The 19,384-nt window shown below is 53.0% G+C and overlaps 9 protein-coding genes across 10 annotated transcripts; 5 read left to right on the forward strand and 4 right to left on the reverse strand.

Annotated features, from left to right (window-relative positions):
• Positions 1–585: 585 nt before the first annotated feature.
• Positions 586–2,060, forward strand: CKM354_000428500 (uncharacterized protein; the record flags this gene model as incomplete). The annotated part of the gene is made up of 4 exons (XM_044799517.1): positions 586–738; positions 803–910; positions 990–1,231; positions 1,283–2,060. 4 exons carry the CDS (start codon positions 586–588, stop codon positions 2,058–2,060), a joined length of 1,281 nt encoding a protein of 426 aa, XP_044655452.1.
• A 521-nt stretch (positions 2,061–2,581) lies between these two features.
• On the reverse strand, positions 2,582–4,267 carry CKM354_000428600 (uncharacterized protein; the record flags this gene model as incomplete). Its single annotated transcript, XM_044799518.1, has 1 exon — positions 2,582–4,267. One exon carries the CDS (start codon positions 4,265–4,267, stop codon positions 2,582–2,584), a length of 1,686 nt encoding a protein of 561 aa, XP_044655453.1.
• Positions 4,268–4,594: 327 nt separating this feature from the next.
• Positions 4,595–5,878, forward strand: CKM354_000428700 (uncharacterized protein; the record flags this gene model as incomplete). Its single annotated transcript, XM_044799519.1, has 1 exon — positions 4,595–5,878. One exon carries the CDS (start codon positions 4,595–4,597, stop codon positions 5,876–5,878), a length of 1,284 nt encoding a protein of 427 aa, XP_044655454.1.
• Positions 5,879–7,563: 1,685 nt separating this feature from the next.
• CKM354_000428800 (uncharacterized protein) lies at positions 7,564–8,552 on the forward strand (the record flags this gene model as incomplete). 2 transcript variants are annotated; one of them, XM_044799520.1, is made up of 4 exons in its annotated part: positions 7,564–7,584; positions 7,849–7,914; positions 7,994–8,100; positions 8,252–8,552. In XM_044799520.1, the coding sequence occupies 4 exons, from the start codon at positions 7,564–7,566 to the stop codon at positions 8,550–8,552; spliced, it is 495 nt and encodes a 164-aa protein (XP_044655455.1). The 2 variants fall into 2 exon arrangements, with proteins under 2 accessions (XP_044655455.1, XP_044655456.1); XM_044799521.1 differs by having other exon boundaries at positions 7,564–7,914.
• Positions 8,553–9,413: 861 nt separating this feature from the next.
• CKM354_000428900 (uncharacterized protein) lies at positions 9,414–10,445 on the reverse strand (the record flags this gene model as incomplete). Its single annotated transcript, XM_044799522.1, has 2 exons — positions 9,414–9,538; positions 9,626–10,445. The coding sequence occupies 2 exons, from the start codon at positions 10,443–10,445 to the stop codon at positions 9,414–9,416; spliced, it is 945 nt and encodes a 314-aa protein (XP_044655457.1).
• A 414-nt stretch (positions 10,446–10,859) lies between these two features.
• On the forward strand, positions 10,860–13,178 carry CKM354_000429000 (uncharacterized protein; the record flags this gene model as incomplete). The annotated part of the gene is made up of 1 exon (XM_044799523.1): positions 10,860–13,178. The coding sequence occupies one exon, from the start codon at positions 10,860–10,862 to the stop codon at positions 13,176–13,178; it is 2,319 nt and encodes a 772-aa protein (XP_044655458.1).
• A 195-nt stretch (positions 13,179–13,373) lies between these two features.
• Positions 13,374–14,672, reverse strand: CKM354_000429100 (uncharacterized protein; the record flags this gene model as incomplete). Its single annotated transcript, XM_044799524.1, has 1 exon — positions 13,374–14,672. The coding sequence occupies one exon, from the start codon at positions 14,670–14,672 to the stop codon at positions 13,374–13,376; it is 1,299 nt and encodes a 432-aa protein (XP_044655459.1).
• A 1,632-nt stretch (positions 14,673–16,304) lies between these two features.
• CKM354_000429200 (uncharacterized protein) lies at positions 16,305–17,139 on the forward strand (the record flags this gene model as incomplete). The annotated part of the gene is made up of 2 exons (XM_044799525.1): positions 16,305–16,617; positions 16,685–17,139. The coding sequence occupies 2 exons, from the start codon at positions 16,305–16,307 to the stop codon at positions 17,137–17,139; spliced, it is 768 nt and encodes a 255-aa protein (XP_044655460.1).
• A 280-nt stretch (positions 17,140–17,419) lies between these two features.
• CKM354_000429300 (uncharacterized protein) lies at positions 17,420–18,585 on the reverse strand (the record flags this gene model as incomplete). Its single annotated transcript, XM_044799526.1, has 2 exons — positions 17,420–17,502; positions 17,553–18,585. 2 exons carry the CDS (start codon positions 18,583–18,585, stop codon positions 17,420–17,422), a joined length of 1,116 nt encoding a protein of 371 aa, XP_044655461.1.
• Positions 18,586–19,384: the final 799 nt, after the last annotated feature.

Consider the following 19,384-nt stretch of genomic DNA (forward strand, 5'->3'; position numbering starts at 1 on the left):
TCTTCACTCTGCCTTAGGTTTACGGTCCTCCACACTTCCAGTCATCTGGGTTCTTGCTGGTCGTCTTCGTGGCACCCGATCTCTATAGGCTTTTGTCAGGGTGTTCCACGGGCATTGTGCGGCCTGCACTTCTGTTCTAAGGTTCGAAGTCGACTTTCGTGCGTAGCTTTCTTCAGGTCTTCCTTTCCTGGGTCGAGGCTTACCTCCTCTTTTCCTCAATTCGGCGAGTGCAAGACGTGCTGAAGCCATTTGAACATCACCTTACTCTGAAGGATTAGGCCTCCTTACCATTGGTGGTGGTTTCCCTGTGACGACAAGTATCACATTCGACGATACTCTTTCTCTGGCCGCAGTACTCGTCGCATATTCCGGCAGCGCGAAGGAGTGGAGGTGCACAACACGATCGCCAAAATGCTCCCTTTTTGATGACGGGAGCAAGACCACATTACCAACCGAGCGAATACTCCTTGGCAGCCTGGACGTCCCGAACTCGCATGCGACGGCTCTCTCAAAGGTGCTGAAGGGAAAAGGTTGTAAAAGGCAAGAAATTGAAGCAGGAAGAAGGCCCGAGGGCTGCCCTTCAGGATGACTTCTGGTCATGCCGACCCAGCGGCAGTGGTGGCTGTTGCTATCATCACGACCGTCCTTGCATGCATATTCGTCGCGATGCGATTATATGCGCGAATATGTCTGGCAAGAAGCGCGGGATGGGACGATTTGTGTATCACGTTTTCCATGGTCGGTGCTCTCGATCGCACGCTCTTTCAATCAGTGGTGAGATACTGATTTTCGAGTCGTACAGCTCTTCGCAATCGCGACCATGGTCGTGATAATCCTCCAAGTCGAAACGGGAATGGGCAGACATTCGAAAGATATCGAACCGCATGAGTTGACGAAGAACCTGAAAGCCGTGAGTGTCTTCCATTTTCCACACGAGATCCTGCAAAATCATTATTGTCGGAAAGTGATCTGACAGCTCGACCATCCAGTTCTGGGTATCGCTCTACGTGTACAACATATCCCTCACACTGTCCAAAGTCTCGATCTTGATCCAGTACTTGCGAATTTTCCCTCAAAGGTGGTTCCGGATATCGACGTGGTGTCTGATGGCTTTCATCATCGCTTATGGAACTTATGCTGTGTTGACTGCGATTTTCCTGTGCTGGCCGATTGCATATTTCTGGGATCGGACGATTGAGGGTGGGAAGTGTTTGAATCAGTTTGCGATTTGGTGAGTGTCATCAGAGCACACTTCTGGAGTTGGCTGGCTGACTGTGATCAGGTTCACCAATGCGGGCCTTAATATCGCAACCGATATAGCGACCACCATCCTCCCACTTCCCGTTCTCAACGCACTCGAATTACCCAGACGACAACGACGGGCTTTGATGCTGGTCTTCGGACTCGGAGGGTTCACCTGCATCATTTCGATTCTACGACTGCAGTCCCTCTACGTAATCGCCAACGCCGAAGATGTATCCTGGGAGAATCCATTGGCGGCAATTTGGTCAGCCGTAGAAATGAACACAGCAATCATTGCATCTTGTGGTCCAACCATAAGACGACTGTTCCCAGCCCTGCTCAAAGCCACAAGCATCGGCGGAAGTCTCTCCCATACCAATCCTGACACTCTAGGCCGGACGGGAGGTTCAAAAGGACCTTGGACAGCGTCGGGTACAGGAGCAGGAACTTCAGGAACTCACTCTTCGAACAAGTCGCCCTTTACGAGTATGATGAAGTCAGGGCGTAACCACAATCTTCCTCCGCCTGTAGGAGCGTACCACAGCATGCCTGAAAACGACAGCAGAGGCGATGGATTCATCGCACCGAAGAGCGGACTGCTGGTTGGCAAATCGAAAAGCCATATCCGGGCGCAAGACAGTATGGATGATATTGAATTACACCAACATATGCCTTTTCCGCAGGGGAAAATACATGTCATGACGAGCATTGAGCAAGCCACAGATGAAATGGAACGAGAAAAGAGTCGTGATGGTGATGGGTCGGAAAGTACCAAAGAGTTGGTGCGAGAGAGGACACATGATAGACGATCTTCATGAGATTTGGTTTACATCTGTTGCCTAGCTGCTTTGGCGTCATCCAGAGCATGCATGCTTGAGGCAGGGCCGACTGTTAATGTACAGGGCATAGCGAATGCCGTTGTGACGATTTACGATTCTGCTCGTATTGGCTATTGTCGTTCTGACTGTAGGTCGGATGTTGCGAGAGCGTCCCAGTCTGGCAGGGGCTTTGCAATCTGCGCGGTCTTTTCCGACTGAGACGTGCTCAACGTTTCGAGCACAAGTACAAACAACATTTGAGCCCTGTGCCAGAGATGAGGGGGTTCCTAGAGTGGCAAGCACGCAGGACACCTCGCTCAATCGGGCCAGTTTCCAAACCAGTGGTCTGGTTGGATCATCTCGGCCACGATAGTGGCCGATTAGCCGAGCGTCCGAGAGGCCAGGAAAATATGCCATGCTTAGATACGCGATAGCCAAGGCAGCAGTCCTGGCATGGGAACGTGTCGCTGGTCGAGCATGTCCGTCAATGGTTGAGTGCATTCAAAATTTGGTCATTGCCATCAGCCACCTTTCCTCACAAATCGTGCAAGTGCCGGACCAAGCTCTTCTTGCGCTTTCCCTTCCTTTGCTTCTTTGGCCTGCTTTCTCTGCTTCTCGCGGAGTTCCATGACCCTCATCTTGTGCTCGTCGATTACGTTCTTGTTGCCCTTCTTACGCATGTATTTCCGCAGACTGCTATTCTTGCCTCGGCCACGATTCTTCAGTTGCTCGATTCGTTCTCGCTCTGCTTCGGCTCCGGTCTTGCGATCGAGGTCCTTCTCACGTTGTCTTTGCTCATGCGAGGCGCTGTCGAGATTGCCAATTGCATTCGGATCAAGGCTGATCATTTCCGGCTGAAGTTTGTTCAGCAGAGATTTGACTTCGGCCTCCTGTCGTTGCTTGGTATTCTCGTATGGATTCTGCTCCAGTGCATCGAAATTGGGCTCGCCAGCACCAGGTACAATAATGGATGAGAAACCTTGATTGTGACCAACGCCGAGGATGTCTTCGAACGGACACCAGCGGACTCTTTCCACGGCCTGGTTCTGCGCACCCCACGCCATGTATGGCGATTGCACCTTGCTTTGTTTGACATCGTCGTGGTGCTTAGTGAACAAATCCTTCCACATCGTAGTTTGCGTGCCCCAGCCGACCGCGGTCAAGTTCCGGTCGCTAATGGCTAGGCTAGTTCCTGGTGCGCGCAAAAAGTACTCATGTACGGGCTTGTAATTGCGCACATCCCAGACTGCCATCTTCTTGTCCAGTCCAGTGCTGACCATGTATCTACCTTCGCGATCAACCGCAAGAGAGCGCACAGGACCACGATGGCAAAGCATCTTGACAAGTGGTGCAGTGCTATTGGGTGACCACAACGAAACTGTACCGTCGTGTTGCCCGACGTGGAGAATTGCGTTATAGGGATTCTGCCCGAAAGCTGTAGGAGATCTCTGCTTGGTGCTCATCTGCATCACGAGCTGCCCGGTGCTTGTGTCCTGCCACTTGAGCCATCCTGCTCTTCCAATTGTGGCCAGAAGATAGTGGTATGGCAGGAACTCCATGTGCGTAACCTCGATGTGCTGGTCCAAGTTGTGTATTTCAACGCCATGGTGGTCGTAAATGTAGACGTTCTTCTTTTGTGCCACTGCGAGATACTGGCTATTGTGCAGATACTTCACATCATGAACCGTCTCTCCCAATTGCAGTTCATAGTTCAACTTCCCACTCCGCCAATCCAGCGAAGCAATATGTCCTTTGCGCCCACCCAACACAAGGTCTTTGCCGTTCCTGGAATAATCGAAGGTGTAGGGACCCAAATCGGTGAGCTTGAGCTCGAAGCCTTTCTTCGCAGTCTCGACGCTAACAGCACTCCGAATGTCGTCTTGTCGCGCTTTGTATGTCCTCTCCAATTCATGCTCAGGCTCCAGAAATCCAGAGTCGTTCTCGAGCAGAATTTCCGCATCTTTCGCCTTCAGCGCCGCATCTCTGTAACGCTCTTCCAGTACTTTGAGATTTCCTCGCAGTTTCTTGTCTTTGATGCTTCGTAGCTGCACCGATTTTCCACGGCCATATTGCCGGTTCGCCTCTTGCTGGCGCTTCTTCTGCTCGGCCTGCTCTGGCGTGAGCTGCGCGGTTGGACCTTTCTTCTTCCTTGGCACCTCCAATTCTTCCCCTCCACGCCGAACGGCGATCTCCTGCTCAGTGGCCATTGTTCCGGCCTTTATCGTGGTGCGAACATTTCTGTGGCCGCTAGAGTTCAAACCCCGAGTCGAGCTTGAACTTTTCGATCTCGACGGCTCGGCCCGGGTCACGCTCCGATACCGCGCGAAGGCACGTTTTTGTTTCACAGCTCCATAAAATCTCCAGACTCTCGAACCATCACCCACTAGCTCCATTGCCCCGTCGACTGTCATCCGCGTCTCCTTGTGTTTCCGCATCGGCACATCAGACACGTTTCCTTTCATCAGCCATTGGACTTCTGCCACTTCACACTCTCCTTCAATCGCATACAACACCTCCGAAACCCCCTTGCCACCATGATCGCCAAGTCCGCCCTCCAGCGAGCTGCAGCAGCTCCAGCTCGCGCCGCCTTCCAGCAACAATCTATCCGCGCCGCATCAGCCTGGTCGCAAGTGCCACAAGGCCCACCAGATGCGATTCTCGGTATCACTGAGGCATTCAAGAAGGACAGCAACAGCAAGAAGATCAATTTGGGTGTCGGTGCATACCGTGATGACAAGGGCAAGCCATATGTCCTGCCATCCGTGAAGACCGCCGAGCAAAAGGTTGTGCAGCAGAACTTGGACAAGGAGTACGCTGGTATCACTGGTGTGCCAGACTTCACCAAGGCCGCTGCTCTTCTCGCCTATGGCCCGGACAGCGCAGCTCTCAAGGAGGGTCGCGTTGTCATCACACAGTCCATCTCTGGTACTGGTGCTCTGCGGATAGGTGGTGAGTTCCTGGCTCGTCACTACCCAGGCGCAAAGGCCATCTACATCCCAACTCCATCGTGGGCCAACCACAAGGCCGTTTTCTCCGACAGCGGCCTCGAGGTCAAGCAGTACAGATACTACAACAAGGACACCATTGGACTCGACTTCGATGGTATGGTGGCAGACATCAAGGCTATGCCAAAGGGCTCCATCGTCCTGCTTCACGCCTGCGCCCACAACCCAACTGGTGTCGACCCAACTGAGGAGCAGTGGAAGGCCATCAGCGACGCAGTCAAGGAGGGCGAGCACTTCCCATTCTTCGACATGGCCTACCAAGGCTTTGCCTCTGGTGACACCGACAAGGATGCATTCGCGCTCCGCTACTTCATCCAGCAAGGCCACCAGCCATGCTTGGCTCAGTCGTTCGCCAAGAACATGGGTCTCTACGGCGAGCGTGTTGGCGCGTTTTCCATTGTCACCTCCTCTCCAGAGGAGAAGACCCGCGTCGACTCGCAAGTCAAGATCCTGGTCCGTCCACTCTACTCCAACCCACCGGTCCACGGCGCCCGCATTGCCAGCACTATCCTTAACGACCCGGCCCTCAACAAGCAGTGGCTCGGTGAGGTGAAGGAGATGGCAGACCGCATCATCAAGATGCGTGCGCTCCTGAAGGGCAACCTGGAGAAGCTCGGTAGCAAGCACAACTGGGATCACATCACCTCGCAGATCGGCATGTTTGCATACACAGGTCTGAAGCCTGAGCAAATGACGAAGCTCGCCGAGGAGCACTCGGTGTACGCAACCAAGGACGGCCGTATCAGCGTTGCTGGTATTACGTCTGAGAATGTTGGCCGGCTCGCCGAAGCGATCTATAAGATCACTGGTTGAAGCGGGCGTCGCGTGCTGGGAAAAACTGTACACTAGCGACTCGCGCAGGAGCCAGCGATAGACGGATTGATTCCGAGATCCCATACGTGCTTTGACCTCGAGGATGGGGAAGACATAGCTGCATGCAGTGGTGCTTTGCCTATAGGAGGAAAACGATGTATAATAGACTGACGAGCATGATCCACACACTTCCCGAAACGTCCAGGCCGACTGCTTCACACATCGTGGGGCTGCTTATGTTCGCGTTTCAAGCACGCCTTGACCGACTGTCATTAATGTGTTGTCATCGCGCGGCGTGGTCGATCCTGGGAGCCATCCGTGCCATCCTCGTGCGCGCGGCCGTTGACAGCATCGTGCAGTACGAGACAGCCTTCTCCCGCAGTTCGGTGCAGCGACAGTGCGCTGGGACGGCGGCAGTCTGCCCTACTCGGCGAAGTCTGAGTCTCTGAACGCTTGAACGTCGCGATCTCCACGTGCTCCCGTTGCACGGAAGGTCCAGAGAGTGCAGTCCCGCTGATCGCTGCAATGTTAGCGCAGTGGCAGACGCCGAACGACACATCCCGGAGCTCCCACAACGGTAAAACAGATGCACATCCCTTATCTTTTCGATGCTTGGCCCTGATCTCGACTCCACCTGGTCGTTGCTCACCGGCGGCGTCCTCCCACTCGCGTGCTCGCTATGTCCGGCGGGTGAAGCTGTAGTGCAGCGCGCGGTGGAGCTGCGATGAGGAGAAGTGTGTTCTCGGCCCTGGTCGACTAGCAGCGCCGGGCGATCACAGCAGAGTTTAGACCCTGCTTCCTTGTCGCACTGTGCAGTGACGTCGTTGGGAACAGGCACAATTTTTGCGCGAGTGTGACGAGCATGTTGCGCGTGGTGCATTGTCTGTATATCGATATACAGACGGCCCATATCTCGACAAAAGAAATCACCACATATGCAGCCTTGCGGGAGGTGCGTGGGAGCGAGGCGCCCGCCCGCCATGGCCCTGCGGCGGCAGCGTGACAGAGGTAGCACGAAATGTTAGCTTCAGTATAGGCGGTAGACCAGTTTTCCAACGTGCTCCACCAGAGCATTACTCTGCGCGCTCAACATCCGAATTCCCCCTCCTTCCTGTCCTCCGTGCGCACCTAATCGCGGCCGTGGGCGAGTGGTGCTGTGCAGTGTTAAGCTCGCCGTGTGCCGTTCCCCATTTCTCACCGTGTGCCCAGCGCTCACCCTCCGCACCCATCACCCTTCACGCCTGCCAGCCAGCCCGCCCGGTGAGAGAACAACCGACCAAGCAGGCACGCACGCGCGCAGGAAGCTAATCGTCCTGTCAAGATCGCGCACAACGTCGCCGCCCCAACAGGCCCAGCCTTGCCCGGCCGCTGCACCGGTGCTCTGGCGACATCATCTCCTCCTCCGCCAGCTGACATCATCGTGCTCGGGGCTACTCACACAGCACACACGCGCGCGCAGAAATCCGCCGAGCTTGCACTTGCAGCACGGATTGCGGCGGGCAGCCCACACTGCGACCACCGACCGTCGCCGTCGTCCTCTGCTCCGTCGTTCGGACCCAGGCGCCAAGCATACCCTCACTTGCGCCGACGACAGCGGACCTCGAGCACGAAGTCGACCCGCCCCAATCACCCACTATCCATCCTCCCACCCAAGTTTACCGATACCAGAGATATCCCCCCCAACCATGCCTGCGGCAGATCAGAAAGTACGCCGCTCTCCTACTTCTCCCACTGCTTTTCTTCGGCAACACCAGCAGCGTATGAGCCTCGACTTTGCCGCCGGGAGGCCGTCAGCGGGAGCCGGAGCGCAAAAACACTGCGAGCTGCAGTGCTGCTGCTCGCCGTCCTCGACGACGCGCCGACCGCAGCTCAATCGCAATGCCGTGTCCGAATACTTCACCCCACGTCACTTTCAACTTGCGAGCGCGTACGAGTATAGCTTTGACGCTGATGATGAGTCTGATGAGCAGCCCGACGAGAATGTCTCGATCGAAAAACTGTTTGGCGATCTGATTGATACGGCCACATTTGAGCAGGTCAGTGAATAGAGCGGAACTCTGCGTGCGATGCCAGATATCCTGGGACAAGACACTGACATACTGAACAAAATTACAGATTCTCGAAATGGACGATGACGAAGACGAGCGCGAGTTCAGCAAATCGATAGTCTACGATTTCTTTGATCAAGCCGCAAATACCTTCGAGAAGATGCACCAGGGTCTGTAAGTAGTTCTCACAAAGTCCTTCCCCTTTCCGACCAAGCTGCGCGGCGATCGCGTGAGAAGCAAAAACGAAGAAGCCGAAGCAGAAGAAGACTATCTCCCCTCCTCACAACAACGGCACAACTAACCACCAACTCCCCTCTCCCAACAGCAAAGATAAAGATCTCGAAGTCCTCTCATCCCTAGGCCATTTCCTCAAGGGCTCCTCAGCAACGCTCGGCCTCAACAAAGTCAAAGACTCGTGCGAGAAAATCCAACATTTCGGCGCTCGCAAAGACGAAACAGGCAACAAAGATGTTTTCGATGACAAGGAGAGTTTGAAAAACTGCGAGAAATACGTCACGCAAGCCGAGAAAGACTTCAAGGATGCCGAGCGAGTGCTACGGAAATTCTTCCACGAGGATGTCCCTGAGAGCAGTACGGAGGACTCGTCTGCTGCGAAGAATTCTTAGAAGGGCTGAGAAGTGGGGGAGTCCAATCATGTGACATGATCATGACATGACATGATATGGGGCGGGCACTGTGCAAGAGCGACCATTCTGTGGATAGTTGTCGTCTTTTGCTTGTTGGATGGATTAAATGGCCTTGCCCTATCTTTGGTACAAGGTGTGGGAAGAAGGAGTAAGAGGGACGAGAGAGTCAGTCCTATGATGGATGGGTCGGAAAACTTTTATGTTTTGTCCAGCTTCTCTACCTTCTCTGCTACTACCTTTCTTGAACATTCGCCTAGACTTACTTCTACGTTCGTCCCTTTTGGAAACGCATATCATCTCTTCCTTTCCCTTTGTCGAATTCGCCGTCGCGTGACCTGGGCAAGTGAGAGTCAAGCCCTGGAAGCCATGAAGCTACATGTTATACATAAGCGTACGCTATACTATATCCCCGACACATTCACGATCTAACGCTTCATTCCTGATCTTTCAACGTTCAGCCTCTTTATCCCCGTCGTGGTTCCAGTCAATGAAACATCGTCGGCTCAAGAAGGTGGTATGCAAGTATTTATCTCACGAAAGCTCATTCAAAGAACACAAATGTTTAAAAGACATATATCGTCCCCGCCATAAAAGTGGTGGTGTCTTATCCATAATGCACCACCTCCAACTCCCCGACTCCTCGCCTCCCAAAATGTTCAAGTTTCGCGAAACATGCAAATTGTAACCCCCCTAACTGTCGCTTCATTTGGTGTTGTTACAAACATAGTCATGTCTATTTCCCTGCCCGCTTTCCTGCCTTCTCGTTCTTGCTATCATGAGAAGCTTTCCGGATCGTATAGGTGGCCGAGACCATTTTTCATGATTGCTTCCTTCTTTTTTTCACTGGCTCTTTGAGTTCTCAACCGACTTTGTAATAAATGATTGCATCTCCTCTTCGCAATTTCGTTTAGGATTTGTATGGCAGCCGTGGAAATTCGCGATGAAGTCGCCTTCTTGGTAGAGACCTATTGTATCACCTCATGTTAGTGTTTTGTGCACTCCCCCGCTTGCGTTTATCGCGCAATTGCGAATGAGATATAATTATCACTCACCCTCTGTCGTACTCTCCTCCGCAGTCTTCGTATATGAGTTCAATTTCCGCTGCGGTATGAGCGCCAGTTTCGCCAGAATTGTTCCATGCCATTGCACGATATGCTCTAAAGCGTGTCCTTCTGCTTTTTGGAAATTGTAACTCCGGTACAATGGGTCAAACCACGCATCGAGGAAGAATTTGGCCCAGTCGCCTGTTCGGAGGAGGAAACTTCCGCTCGCTAGCCCCTCGCCGTCTTGGGAGAGGATGAGGTTGATGGAGGAGACGGAGATGTGGGAGAGGGTTTTGATGACGCTGTCGGGTGGGACGACGGGTTGGTCTTTGATGAGGAGGGATTTGAGGAGGGGTGGGTCGAGGAGCTGGGTTTGGAGTGATTGCGTTGGGTTCATGATAAGGGCTTCGGAGGAGAGGTACCAAAGCCAGGTGCTATGTGGATTGAGCGTCATGGCGTGCCGGAGGGAGGGGATGGAGGACCATGATTGAGGGGTCTTCTCCACCAGATCGTAGTCGGTCGTGTTGGTGAAGAAGTAGGAGTAGCCATGGCGAGCGGCGTACGCGCGGCGGTTCTCCTTGATCGCTTCGCGAAAGGGTTCGGAAAGTTTGGGGTCGAGGTTCGTAACGATCACCACTGGTGGGGTGCCAGGTGGAATATATGTTGATGTCGATGTACCCTTGAATAGGTATGTGAGGAGCCAGATGAGGCTGACGAAGCCCAGCAGCGGAGGAGTATATCGTTTAAGGAGTCGTCGTTGTTGGTAGGTGGAGGTGTGGGTAGGAGTATAGACGGTTGACGACTTTCGCGGGTACGGGAACTGCTGCATGTTGTGTTCTTGAGTCGGCGGTAGAAAGCCTAGACGGAAGACGGCACTGGGCACTCGGGGGGAAGTGGTTTGTCCGGCGGAGTGCTTCACCAGCTGTCCATATCGGCCTCGACAGTCGTGTAGCGAGCGTGAGCGGTGGTTGCGCGGAGGGTGTGCAGTGAGTGCGCAACGCACGAACGCAACGGCGGCGGTGGTGGGCTGGCTGGCGCAAGGAGAGTGGTGTCGGAGAGCGCGAAATCGAGCACGGAGATGCCAATCAAGCAAGCTTCACATGCAGGGCACAGACGCGGCTGGGCAGATCTTCGCTCCCGCCTGCACGTGCTGTCCAAATCTTGAGCTTCTTTCTTCCTCCTCCGTGTGGCCTCCGCTGTCAGGCAGGCAACTGTGGCATTGCAGTGAGACTCCATCACATTGATGTTGAGACTCGGTGGTGTGACCCAGCACACTGCGAGAGCACTTCGCATCGCGACTCTCACCGAAGCAGCCACAAAGCGCGTAGTCGCGTTTGGCTGCCAACACCCTTCACCATGTCGTGAGGCATATCCGAGGCGCTTCGGAAGCGCAAGACCACAATTCCAACAAGCTGCAATCGCTGCAGATGTCTCATCTGAAGGCCAATTGTCTCATCATCCAGAGCCATCAGCATACGACTTTGCGAAGACCCTGCCCGTTGTCTGTCCAGGATGCGGTGGTATGAGCCAGACGGTTGATCCCGATGTCGCCGGATTCTACAGCCCCAAGAAGCGGAATATAAGGAAAGGAAGAGACGCAGACAAGCAGGATGAAGAGAAAATCTTCGAGCAGGCCATGGCGAGATTGTCGTCAGAAGACCAGGCACCTATACTTCCTCCAAAGCCAGACGCTGAAGTTCTGGAGAACGACAAGCCTTTGCTATGCGATCGCTGTCACGACCTGATGTATCAGTCGAAAGGCCAGTCCATCCTTCATCCGTCAATGGAGTCTATACGCGATATCATTGAATCGAGCCCACACCGCGACAACCATATCTACCATGTCATCGACGCCGCAGACTTTCCCATGTCTCTCATCCCGAATTTGATCTCTTCGCTCGACTTACCGCGCCTACGAACGCAGAATCGCCGATCAAAGAGCAAGCAATACATTCGAGGCCACAAAGCTGACATCTCATTCATCATCACGAGATCGGATCTGCTCGCGCCGAAGAAGGAAGACGTAGATCGTTTGATGCCATATCTTCAGGAAGTGCTCCGAGATGCTCTTGGCCGAGCGGGCAAAAATCTCCGCCTGGGAAACGTCAGATGTGTCAGTGCCCAACGAGGCTGGTGGACGCCGCAAGTGAAGGAAGAGATCTGGAAAAGAGGTGGCGCAGGTTGGGTGGTGGGCAAAGTCAATGTGGGCAAGAGCGCGTTATTTGAGGTTGCATATCCGAAGGGCAGGAACATGAAGCCAGACGCACAGGCACAGCTGGCAAAAGTCAAGCAACGTGGTGTGTCAGACGCGCCCACTGTGCCAGATGAGCCATTGTCAGAACAGGGAGAAAGCAGTGCAGCGGGCATTGGCGACAGTATGCTTGAAGCTGCAGAGTCGAGACTGGATGAAGGCGCTGAATCACCAAACGTACTTCCGAGGAAGCTGGAAAACACATCCACAAGTACGAGCCTCGAAGCCGACGCTCAGGCGGAAGCAACGATCGATACGGCTACTGTGGAGCAGGGTGCAGCAGAAGTCACAGTCGAAGAAGAAAATGGTATGGAGGATACACAGCAATTGAGGGTCGAGGAAGATGGCATCGAAGAAGATGACGATGATGCAGACATCTCCTTGCTGCCGCCTGCGCAAAAGGAGACAGCGTATCCTCATATGCCGATCGTTTCCTCTCTCCCAGGCACGACAGCTTCACCGATCCGCATACCTTATGGCAACGGCAAAGGCGAGCTGATCGATCTTCCGGGCATCCAACGCAGCTCGCTTGAAACACACATCCAACCCGGGCATCGAGCTTCTCTGGTGATGAAAAGTCGAGTTGTACCTGAACAAATCACCCTTCGTGCCGGCCGCTCTCTTCTCATCGGCGGTATCATCCGCATTACTCCAAAAACAGACGACCTTATCTTCCTCGCCTATGCTTTCACCCCGCTAACCCCACACGCCGCAAGGAACGAAAAAGCCATCGCCATTCAAACCGGCACCAACGAAGATGGAACTCCATACTCAGGCAACGTCGAGAACATCGGCACAGAAATCGCAAAGAAACGAATCAAAAGCGCAGGAACCTTCAAAATCCAATGGGACGCCACGAACAAACGCACAGGCTCCCTAACAGACCGCACAGCCGGCAAACGAAAAATCGACGAATTGCCTTTCAAGGTCTACAGCGCAGACATTCTGATTGAAAGTGTTGGATGGGTCGAAATCGCCGTTCAAGTCCGTAGTCGGAAGAAGAAGCCTACTCCCGATGCGTTCGATCAATTGGGCATCGAAGGGGAAGATGAGTACTTGCAACAGAGGGCGGAACAGCGAGGACATTCGCAGCAGAGGTCTGACCAGATGGAGGAGGACGACTTTCCTGAAGTTGAGGTCTTCAGTCCAAAGGGGAAATTCATCGGGATCAGAAGACCAATGAATGCGTGGATTACGGGTGGGCCGAAGAAAGTGGCGAAGCATGCGGTGAAGAAGAGGCCCAGGATGAGTATTTCTTATCAGAAGCGGATGGAGGGAGGAAAGAAGGGAGGGCAGCAGAGGGCTGAGTAGTGATAGGAATCCGAATGCGCACTCTCCACTTTGATCGCAGCCATCAGTGACAGTCCATCATTGCAAATTCATATTACTATTTGCAATTGCTTCATGCCGTCTCATTATGTCTTTACTAGGGCCGGTTCCCAAGCGCGTATTACTTCCTCGCTTTCATATGCCTAATCCTGTTTGTTCGCACTCTCAGTAGTATCGCTACTCATCGCACGCAAACCCGATCGGCTTCATCACATTACTACACTTGTGTCTGGTCACAACGTCCCCGGTATCCGCAGCCCTCATCTCCAAACCTCGCACCTCGATCCGGGGACAAGGCGCCTTTGCCGAACACTGAAAATCCGTCAGCGCATCCTTCCGCCTCTGCGTGCCCCGAATATCCTTCCAGTGCAAATCGCTGATTTGAAAAGTACTCGTATCACAATCCCCCGTTCCACCTTCGAAGTTCACGCACTGCGTAATATCCAAAGCAATCTCCGCATCATGCAACGTAAAATTCTCGAACGTGATGTTACGAATATACCCCAACCCTCCTCCACCACCATTCGGCGGAACACCTTTCTGCACACCGGTCCAGGTCTTGATGTATCCTCCTTGACGTACAGGACCGAACATCTCGATATTGCGAGCGGTGAAGTTCTCGATGAATTCGTATTTTCCTGGATATTGGCCGATAGAACCTAGAGCGATCCCGCTGCCGTGGTGGAAGATACAGTCTTCGACGAGGATGTTGGAACTGTTGGCTTTGGAGGAGATGTTGTCGTCTCCGCAGTCCACGGTCCAGTTTGCGAAGGTGATGTTGTTGGAGTAGATTGTATCTGCGCCGTCGGTGTTCAGAGGGCCGAATTTATCGCGGTGTTGGGAGTCGGTGGAGTTGATGTAGATGTTTCGGAGGAGGACGTTGTTGCTGTGGATGAGAGTCATGGTCCACATTTGGCTTTGAATGAAGTTGAGATCCTCGATGACAGAGTTGCGAAGAGAGCCGAAGGTGATTTGATGGGGACGTCGAGGGTAGTTGCTTGCCCCGTTGGTAAAGTCGTACCAGACTTGACCGTTGCCGTTGAAGGTGCCTGTTTGGGTGCTGCTGTGGAGGTAGATGCTGTCGCCGCCGAAGTACCAGGCTGTGGATTGGTTCTGATAGCCCATGGGGAGGGAATTTGCGAGCCAGTACTGAATGTCAGTACCCCAGAGTAAGGTGCCACGGATGTCAACTTCAACGTTGGACAGGTTCGTGGTCGCCAGTACGGACTCAATGTGGTAGGTTGTGTTATCGAATACGATTTTGCCATTTTGACCGCATTTCTTGAAGGCAGTGAGGATGTTTGGTGCCGAGTCGCCACCGCTTGGTGCAGGCTTGACATGGCAAGTATTGGTGCGAGTGTCTGGGCCCGGCAGTATGTAAGGTGCGCCTGGATAATAATCTGGAGTAATGAACTTCATCCATGATGGCTGAGACGGTAGAGCTAGCACTGCTTGTAGCCAGGGCAAGACTGCCATGATCGTGGAGAGCCTGCGCATTCTTGTGAGTACCAGTTGCCGCAGGAGGTAAGTGATGACTCGATGTATGTAGGGGAAAGGAAGACGTAGGATCTGTAGGCAGAGAGGGTGTATTGGCAGGCCCTCAGGTGCTTAGAGGTGAATGGCAAGCATCGCCCGTGTGAAGACCGCGTTTACACCACCCGCATGCACGTCCATGTCGCAGCTCGAGCCACTCGACAAGAAATAGGAATCTGGGTATAGAGGGGAAGGACGATCCGCGGGGAGCCGTTGGACCAATTTGCGAATGGAGGTCATGCCTTCCTTGTCCAGCTGTATGAGATAGTCGCAACTGATCTGCTCGACGACAGCTAGAGCTGAAATGGTTGCACCTACCGCTACACGACGGAGACGGACAGAGCTTGTTCATAGGCCGTCAAGGAGGGGTTTATGCAAGAGGTCGCAAGTGGGCGCGGGAATGGTCGCAGAGAGGTCACGATGATCGATACTGCAAGAAACAAGCGCAGAAGCGAAGCAACTGTAGCATAGAGATGGCACGCGCGTGCTACAAAGATGGATGCACGACTTTGTACAGAGCATTGCAGCTCGCCAGCTGCCTTGAAGGATCAAGGCTCGTGCCAAGCTTCGTCCTCGGCGCTTCCTTCTGACTTCACGCCGACTAATTTGCTGACTGCCTGTATCAAAACACATCACTCCTCTTAACGCATCAATCAGACACCTTGATGTGGAGAAACTGACATTTGTACATCAACTCATACTTGCTATCATCTCCAATCAAGAAATTTTCGCCTCCCACTCGAAGGCAACATATGCAACACATTCTCCATATGGGCCAAGAGCATCGTACACTTGGTTGAGGGGCAATCCCAGGTGATCCTCTAGCATCTTCTTGTTGTCGTAAACAGCTGGCAAAAATCACCAAAGCACAGTTCGAGCTGCATGTTAGTCTTCCCGAGATACAAAAGGGGCATGACGCGACTTGAGTTTGCGGTTCTACAAGCATAATTTCGCCATTTATTCTTCGGCCCCGGTCTGTACGCCGAGACTTCTTCTGCACACCAGTGTCGAGGATATGCAACCGCGTTCTCGAAAGGCTTCTGTTCTCGGCCACATCTCGAAGGCTCCATACATTCCACCATAAGCCGCCTCAGAGCCGCAATGCAAGCTGCGAGTTATTGGCCATCTGAGACACCCTTGCTAAACTCTACAGTATATGGCCGGGATTTACCCCATCAGGACCGTCATCGCTTTCTCGCCAAACCTACGACCTTTTCCGTAACCACTCGATACATTGTCATGGGAGTCATGCGAGTGCTTGTGGCCGCACATGTCATACAGTGAATGCCAAGGCAATGATGTTGAGATTCATGGGACGACACTTCCGTCTTAGATCCTCTTCCGCCCTGCGATATCCGGCTATTGCATGCAAGTACGCTCGAAAGGATGATGACACAGACGTGGTCTGATCCAGAAGCGGCGACCAATGTACCGACGCTCGAATGGAAGATGACTAGAATCGTGGTGTGATCCAGATGTAGCGGAATACTTATAACGTCCAGAGAACCCAAATGTTGTAGCGATCCAGCTGAACAGAGAAGACTGATCAAATCGCATTGTTGAGCAGCACTGAAAATGTCCACATCTAGTACTTTGGAGAAGTCAACCTTGACTACAACACAACATGACCATCTCCAAAGCCTCCCTATCACAGCTTTACCGCCCCTCCCACATTTGGCCCTTACTCAACAGCGCAAATTCGCGAACCCAGCACCCCTCGGTCTCGGGGCCTTCGCACTGACAACATTTGTGCTCTCATGCATCAACCTCAAAGTCCTCGACATCACAGCCCCGAATCTCGTTATCGCTCTCGCATACGCCTACGGAGGACTAGTGCAACTCCTAGCCGGAATGTGGGAAATCGCATGCGGGAATACGTTCGGTGCGAGTAAGTCCTAAACTTGCCAAAACAACAAAAGCGAACAGCTCCCTAACGATTCTTCTCCTCTACAAAGCTGCTCTATCCTCCTACGGCGGCTTCTGGATCTCCTTCGGAATCGTCCTAACACCATCCTTCGGCATCGTAGAATCATATCAAGACCAGACCACAGGAGTTAATACCTTCCACGACGCGTTTGCGATATATCTCTGGGGCTGGTTCATTTTCACAACGCTTTGCTTACTCGTCACGACACGATCAACTCTGGCGTTCTTCTTCTTGTTCTTCGTTTTGGATCTGGCATTCCTGTGTCTGGCATTGGGACAGCAATACGCGTCGAGTTTTGCTGCAGAGGGTTTGCACAAAGCAGGCGGTGCATTTGGTATTTTGGCGGCTTTTGCGGCTTGGTGGAATATGTTTGCGGGCATGGCGGATCGGGAAATTTTTTGGTTTGAGGTGCCGGTTAGGAGGCTGCCATGGAATGTGGAGAGGAGAGGAGGAAAGTGCGATGCTGTGGATGGTAAGGTATGAAAATTACATGTAGAAGATTTTGTTCATTATTGCTGTGTCACGCCTACTGCGGTGACTTTATGTGGTAAAGTATTCTGGAACCAGAGCATCGTATACCATTTGTATGCAAGCTTTTTCGTTTCGCGTCTTCTTGCGCATTGGTCATGAGCCGCATTTTTGGGCAAGGTATTACTGAATCATTTCGGCAGACCTGACTGCTGCGCAAGGTGGCAGGGAATAAGTCAGCCAAATATTTGCTTGACCAGCGTTCGATTCGTGATGTCTCCTTTCGTCGTTCGCCTCATGAAGCTGCTTCGATTTCTCGTTTCGTTGCCTCTGCGATGAACTCCTGAAGATCTGGCATGTGTTGATTCGATTCTCTCGCTGATAAACATTAGCTCGAAACGGCAGCGAAGCATTATGCGGAAACTAACCTAGCCGCGCCGCAGTGCGATACTGCTCGATATACTGCCGACGCAGCTTCTTCTCTCGCAGCTCTCTCTTTCGCGTTTCCTCCTTCTCACGCTTCTCGATGAGCATCGGATCGTCGTCTTTGAGCACGACCGTACCACGAAAGGAAACTTCGTTCTTGACCTCTCCCGTTTCGTCATCCAGCATGAACACTTCGGCGTTTGCGCAGAATTTGTGAGCCTCGAGCATCTCTATTGTCTTGTCCAGAAGATCGCCTATCGTCAGTCCATTCTCATTCGTCACTGTCGCGGAGTGTCGATCGTGATCGTCTGAATGATGCGTGAAGTTGTAGCGACAGCATTCGAGGTAGACTTTGAGCTCCTTCACTGGAGGCTGGCAAACGTACATTCTCCGCACTCTTGCCCCAATCTTCTTCGGCATACGAAAGTAGTCGTTCGTGCTTGCAAACTCGGCCTTGAACAGAATCTCGTTGCCAGGAAGCGTTTCTTCGTAGCTAGAAAGTGCTCGATGTGTGCTGAAGAATGCTCGCGTGCCAAAACCTGGCAAGACTTCGCTGTATCCGCAGATGCGCCCTTGGAATACGTTCTGAAAGTGACCATCGAGTGTATCTGCGCGCAGAGAAAGCTGACGCTGCAAGTTGACAGACGACTCGATTGCATCACGCCATTGGTGGTTGACCCGATAGCACTTCAAGAGCTCGAGCACGGGCAATTTGCTGAGAATCAATTCGAGTAGCTCTGGGACGTCGAACACACGCTGCGCCAGGCCACGAGCTCGCTCGGGGCAGCGCTCGGTATACAGCGACGGACGACCTGTATTTCGAAGGTGGCTGTCGAGACCCGCCGCACCAGCTCGAGCACTCACTAACGCCGCTCGGAGAGCTTCGCTGCTGACGCTGTCTCCAGAATTTGCCAGCAGTTCCATTTGCTTGAGTGCACTATCCAAGCTGGCATGATGCTCGACAGCCGCACGGAATTCGTCGTCTCTCTGCTTGAATTTGCGCCGCCACTCTGTCATGCTCTCGGGTGAAGGCATGTTGTCATGCGTGCTGGTACCAGTTCTTGTAGCACTGACTGAGGTCTTCCCTTGTATGAGACGTCCACAGCTGTCAAGATGTGACGATTCCGTGTTCTTAAAGTAAGAGAGAAGGAAAACAGTTGCTTCTGTCTGCGGAAGGTTAAGTGTTTGGCTGAGTCAGAAGAGAATTACTTGCTTGGATGCGAGACAAGTGACGACCAAAAGACTCCAAATGTCTCGTGAATTTCCGATTTCCAAGCGCTGTCGTCTCGTGCTGCCGCACCTTGGCTCTCAACAGCAAAGTGAAGTTGAAAGAGGCTGGACCGGCAGGCACGAACAAGTGGGTCGACTTTGTCATCACTGCCAAGAACGAGCTGGAAACGGCTTGAGCCTTGACCGCCATTGACCCGTCGTTCACCTCACAAGCACAGCTACAGACCACTGCTGAAGATGATGATAAGGTCATTGCAACGATGTGCGCCCTCCACGACAAGGGCTGCACATCATTTCGACATGCGCCACAACACCCATGCTTGAGTTCACGCGAAGCTTACGCGGAGATTGCTACGCCACAGACGCGTTGCTTCGCGTCCCCAGCGTGGGGTGGAGGTTTGTGATGGATCTGTTTCTGTACACTGAATTCCCTTTGCCAACCTGTTGCCACTCAGCTTGTTCGCCTCGTCTGTCGACGCCCGTGCTGATGTTTAGGTGCTAGCACGAACTAGCGCAGTCGTGCTCCTATGGAAGAGCCGGCCATGGCAGGAGATGCTATTCGTCTGCCCAAAGAGGACGTGCAAGAAGAAGCTGACCTCAAGAA

Source organism: Cercospora kikuchii, assembly GCF_019650295.1.
Source record: "Cercospora kikuchii DNA, contig_00002, whole genome shotgun sequence".
NCBI classification, from domain to species: Eukaryota; Fungi; Ascomycota; class Dothideomycetes; order Mycosphaerellales; family Mycosphaerellaceae; genus Cercospora; species Cercospora kikuchii.